The 5,000-nt window shown below is 47.6% G+C and overlaps 2 protein-coding genes across 2 annotated transcripts in view; one reads left to right on the forward strand and one right to left on the reverse strand.

The window, feature by feature from the left end:
• Nucleotides 1-35: 35 nt before the first annotated feature.
• LOC311370764 (uncharacterized protein) lies at nt 36-1,029 on the reverse strand (the record flags this gene model as incomplete). The annotated part of the gene is made up of 2 exons (XM_084489082.1): nt 466-1,029; nt 36-187 (listed from the first exon to the last, which is right to left on the reverse strand). Exons 1-2 carry the CDS (start codon nt 962-964, stop codon nt 36-38), a joined length of 651 nt encoding a protein of 216 aa, XP_084345208.1. The 5' UTR covers nt 965-1,029.
• Nucleotides 1,030-1,850: 821 nt separating this feature from the next.
• The window catches only part of LOC311370763 (fermitin family homolog 3-like), an 11,840-nt gene continuing 8,690 nt past the window's right edge, over nt 1,851-5,000 (forward strand). Inside the window, exons 1-4 of the mRNA XM_084489081.1 lie at nt 1,851-1,995; nt 3,148-3,272; nt 3,473-3,706; nt 4,172-4,288. Coding sequence (XP_084345207.1) covers nt 3,149-3,272; nt 3,473-3,706; nt 4,172-4,288 — 475 coding nt within the window. The 5' untranslated portion in view covers nt 1,851-1,995; nt 3,148. The remainder of the gene's footprint in view (nt 1,996-3,147; nt 3,273-3,472; nt 3,707-4,171; nt 4,289-5,000) is intronic.

The following is a 5,000-nucleotide window of genomic DNA, read 5'->3' on the forward strand; positions in this document are numbered from 1 at the left end:
TCGTTTTTGTGTGTCACCTGCCAACCAGACAGCTGTTAAACGCGGCTGTGTGCAGTGAGGCCATGCAGACACTGACCTGAAGAGACCCCTCGAGAGGGACTCCACACAGGGACCTGGTCCAGTGATGTATAGCGACGGGTCCTGTAGAACCGCCGCCTCTCATCCAGCGACAAGGACAGCATCCGGTCTGAAGAGAGGATGGAGAGAGAGAGAGAGAGAGAGAGAGAGAGAGAGAGAGAGAGAGAGAGAGAGAGAGAGAGAGAGAGAGAGAGATGATGAATCATACGTCGTCATAATATGGAAAGTGGAGACCCCTCAAGTTTACCCGTTCAGTTCAGTGTGATTACCGTTACCCCCGGGCAGTTTCCACTGTATAGGACGTTACCTAATTTGGGCATTTATACAAATCTGAGGTTCTCTAGTCTAGAGGACATTGTTTATAGTGTAGCTTTAGTTTAGTCTCACCCTTGGTCTCCTTCCAGTCTGCCTCAGCGGACTCAAGGTTCACCTTCAGGGATTCGGTCCCTGCGGCCATGGTGACCCGGGTACTGGTGTGGACACATACGGCCGCAGTGGTGGCGAACCCGAGTGCGCCGAGGACAACTTTACGCAACAGACCTCGCCTCTCCCGGGAACGGGTGGACCCGTCCTTCTGCAACGTGGTTGTGGTTGTTGTTGACAACTTGTTCCATCGGGTAGCAGTGCTTGACTGTTTGGCGAACAGCAGACTCTCCATGTTGCACTTAGTTGGTCCATTCCTCCTCCCCGATCCAAACAGGAGAGTCAGGGGTCGTTTTGGAAGGAAGCCTGCACAACTTGAAATGTTGTTGACATTCATAAAGTCAAGTCGATTACCTGACAGACGACCCGCAGATGATAGGATTCTGACACGTGAAAGGAGGGTGGATGTTTTAAATGTCATGTTGCATGGGGTAAATAATGGGCCTACAATAATGCGTGACATCGACCAGAGCCTTCATGCACTGACTTGGTTTCGTTTTGGATTCTTATGTTTCACAATCAAACATGTGCTGTTTTTGTTTCGGGTGACACTGGGAATGTACCAAAATAAGATGGGTTCAGTAAAAAACGTTTTTTATGCAATAATATTTACATCAACCCTGCATTGTAGCTAGTTATTTTATGTTAATATTGTGTTTTGTGCGCAATAGCGGGCGGAAGAGGATATCCAACAGGAACGCCGACCCATATTTAGGCTGCTGCGTTTCACGACTGTAAAAGAGATGGCCCAGGCTATGTCGCCATCTACCGAGTCAAGTAGAATAATCAAATGTACATCTGTTGAATTGTTTTACATTTTGCACATCCTTTTTGTATAGTATTTCTCCAAAAGAGCACACCTTTAAGACAATAAGAGGAAAATGCAGTTCAATAAAGAAAACCTGGGAACATGCACACAAGAAAGACATGAATAATACTAAACAGTCAATGAAGAGGTGTAGACCTACTACTGGCAACATAATGAGGATGATGTTTCAACACAATGCTTACAGAATCTGTGATGAAAAAGAGACACACCTCTATTCTTAAATTTGTTATATCAGAGAAATCGAAAATAGAGCTCATATTAATAGGACTTTGTCCACGGTGAATGTGTGTGCAGCTTGTGTGTGCTAGTATACATGGCCCTTTGACAAAGCCTCACGCATTATCACACATTCACACACTACATACGACTGACAGCTCAGTCAAACTGTGAACACACATCTCGCTTGCACTTCCGCCTGCCGGAAATAGACAAAGAGGAACCTTTCTTTTTTTACAGAACTGACACCGCAGGCACTTGCCTAACAGGCGTGACACCGACCTCAAGGCTCCCTCACAAAAGACGAGGCGAGGAGGACGGCGCGCACAGCGGCAGAACAACACTTTGAGCACCTTAACCCCCAGTTCAGGGGAGGAGAGACGAGGCCGATAGAGAGGAAGGGGGAAAGGGGCTTCGTTCAGCAGCACCACCGACGGAGGGGCCTGACGGTAAAACGTAGTTTGTTTGTTTGTTTGTTTGTGTGTGAGAGAGAACAAGAAAGAAAGACAATCTAGAAAGAGAGAGGGGGGGGGGGGGTGGGGTAGATGAGCCAAAGAGGTGTGGTCGAGAGTTCATGGAGATGGAACTGGGCCTGTACTGGGTCCAGGACCGGGGATGTAGTTGGAGAGAGAGAGAGAGAGAGAGAGAGAGAGAGAGAGAGAATAGAAGACAAGCTAAGTAGGATGGTGATGTTGGCAAAATGATTGAACCACAATGATTGATTGCACATGTAGGGTTGTGTGGTCTTACGTTTGCAGCTTGTTTCAAGCCCAGGCGAGGAGGGCTTTCATCGCTCTGTACGTTTACGTGTGACTCTGAGGGAATATCAGAGTCACACGTAACTCAGGACAACACGATGTTCAGTGGGGGTGAACTGAGTCCTGGAAAGTCTCTGCCTTGATCTCTCATTGCCCACACACACACACACACACACACACACACACACACACACACACACACACAGGTATTCAATTATTAAATGAAAGGATCGATTGGATAAACATTTTGCAAGGGGGTGAAAAGCGGAAGTATGTTTCCCTGGTGATTATTCACAAATGGAAAGTGTGTGTGTGTGTGTGTGTGTGTGTGTGTGTGTGTGTGTGTGTGTGTGTGTTCACATGTTCCTGTCCATGTGTCAATCCTCACTAGCTGCCATGTGATTTGGCTTTTGAGGTGTGGTTCTGTTTTATTCCGTTATTTAGTAATGGTAATGGTAATGGAACCACTTTTATTTTGTATTCTCTTTTCTGTTGAGCTTGAAGTGATGGTCATAGTCATAGTCATGGTCGGATTTAATTTGACATTCATGATGCATTTTATCGATGTAACATGATAAAAGGCAACATATTTATTCTAGCCCAAACAATTGGATATTAGCTAGCCAGAGCTGGATGTCAACTTAAAAAAGAATATATTTTATTGGTGGAACAAATGATTGTTTCTGAGGCGTTGTAATTGGTGTATTTTCTGGTGGTGTTTTGCCAGTTTATGACTGAAATGCTTCAAGCCTGATGTTTCTCTAACAGTGTCATTTAATTAATCTCTCTCTCTCTCTCTCTCTCTCTCTCTCTCTCTCTCTCTCTCTCTCGCTCTCTCTCCAGGATGGCAGACTGGGACTTATCAGTGAGTGTTGAGGAGCTGGGCTCAGAGGCCCCGGCCCTTTCCATCAGCGTGACCTCTGACCTTCATATAGGGGGCGTCATCCTCAAGCTTGTGGAGAAGACACGTAAGTCTCCCTCGCCCCGTCTCTCTGTCTGACTTGATTTCCACCCGGGGAAAGTGTTTCAGTTTCTTTCATCTCGCCTTCAGTCTGGTTGAGCTGCTTCAGAATCGCGTGGGCTCAAATGCGAAAATGCACCATTCAACCCACTATTCCAATTAACCCTGGGACAGCCATTTTATATCCTGTGACCTATCCATCCGCAGAGATAAAGCGTGACTGGTCGGACCACGCCCTGTGGTGGGAGCAGAAGCAGCAATGGCTGCTGCGCACGTCCTGGACCCTGGAGAAGTGTGGGATCCACGCCGACGCCTGCCTGGTCTTCATGCCCCAGCACAAGCCCCTGCGGCTGGGCCTGCCCAACGGCGCCACCCTCAGGCTGCGCGCCTGCTTCTCCGGGCCCGTGTTCCGCACCGTGCAGGGCCTTTGCAGAATGCTGAGTGAGTCCGTGGTGGATGTGGTGTGCTGTCTGTAGCGTTCCCCCGCCACTCCTGTGCCTTTGCTCCTGGCTCCTCGTCTCGTCTTGTCTGTCTGTCTGTCTGTCTGTCTGTCTGTCTGTCTGTCTGTCCGTCCTCGTCGCCGGGCCTCCTCCCAGACTTTTCCAACAGGCTGAAGTCTAAGTCAGTGATGGCAGTTATTTGGTCTCCATTTCCTGCAAGATAAGCCTCCAAGTTGAATTTTGAAGATACCTTATCTATAATAGTTTATTCATTTGATAAGTAATATATAGTCGTCATATTTCAAACCTGGACAATCATTTTCCAATTGATCAGGACTGAGATGTCACAGATGGTGTCGGGACTCCTCATCACAATCTTAATAAAGTTTCCTGACCTCATCACCGATATGACAAAGTAAACACACCGTGTACGTTTGCCCCCCCCTTGTCTGCCCGTGGTCCTCAGACGTCCGGCACCCCGAGGAGCTGTCCCTGCTCCGCCCGCTGGAGGAGAAGAAGAAGAAGAAGGACAGAGACGCCGTGGATGAAGTCTATGACCTCACAGAGGTGCCCCTTACGTCAGGTACACACCGAGGACTATCAGAACTATGGTACTTATCATACATCCATGGTACACACTGCAAACTATCGTTACTGTGGGTAGAGGGTAGCCTGGCTAGTGGCAGACCGAGCTGAATCGTAGATTGCACGTTGGTCTGGGGAAGCTGCTGTCCTTTTCTTCAGCACAAGAGGTGTGATCAACGGGCGGAGTTAAATTGACTCTGTACTCAATTGGCTGCTTGCCGTCACTTCCCTGTCGTCATTGTGGTAAACCAGCCAATAGTGCGCCAGGGGGAAAAGCCAGCTTGGTGATTGGCTCCCGCAAAAACGTATCGAAACTAGAAAGAAATGTATTGCTCTTCTCCAGACCCTTCTGCAGGGCAAACTCAAATCGCAGGCAGAATGGGCGGGGCTACCAAGTCTAGGTATAGGGTTCTTATAATACATCATACATCCATGGTACACACTCTACCTATGTGGTTCTTATCATACGTAGAACTATCAGTACTGTAGGCATATGGTTCTTATCATACATCCATGGCACACACTTTAGTGTAACTATTAGTTTTGTGTATCAATTCAAAGAACTTTATTCTTCCGTTAGGAACTTCACATGTGGAACTTCACAAGCAGCAGCGTGTGTCCACACACCCACACACCATCAGCCCACATTAGACATATGGCGGATAAAAAGTCTTTGCTAAGCCTAGTGAATAATTTGTAAGTAGTACCTC

This window comes from Micromesistius poutassou (assembly GCF_964030765.1).
Source record: "Micromesistius poutassou genome assembly, contig: SCAFFOLD_5892, whole genome shotgun sequence".
In the NCBI taxonomy this organism is placed as follows: domain Eukaryota; kingdom Metazoa; phylum Chordata; class Actinopteri; order Gadiformes; family Gadidae; genus Micromesistius; species Micromesistius poutassou.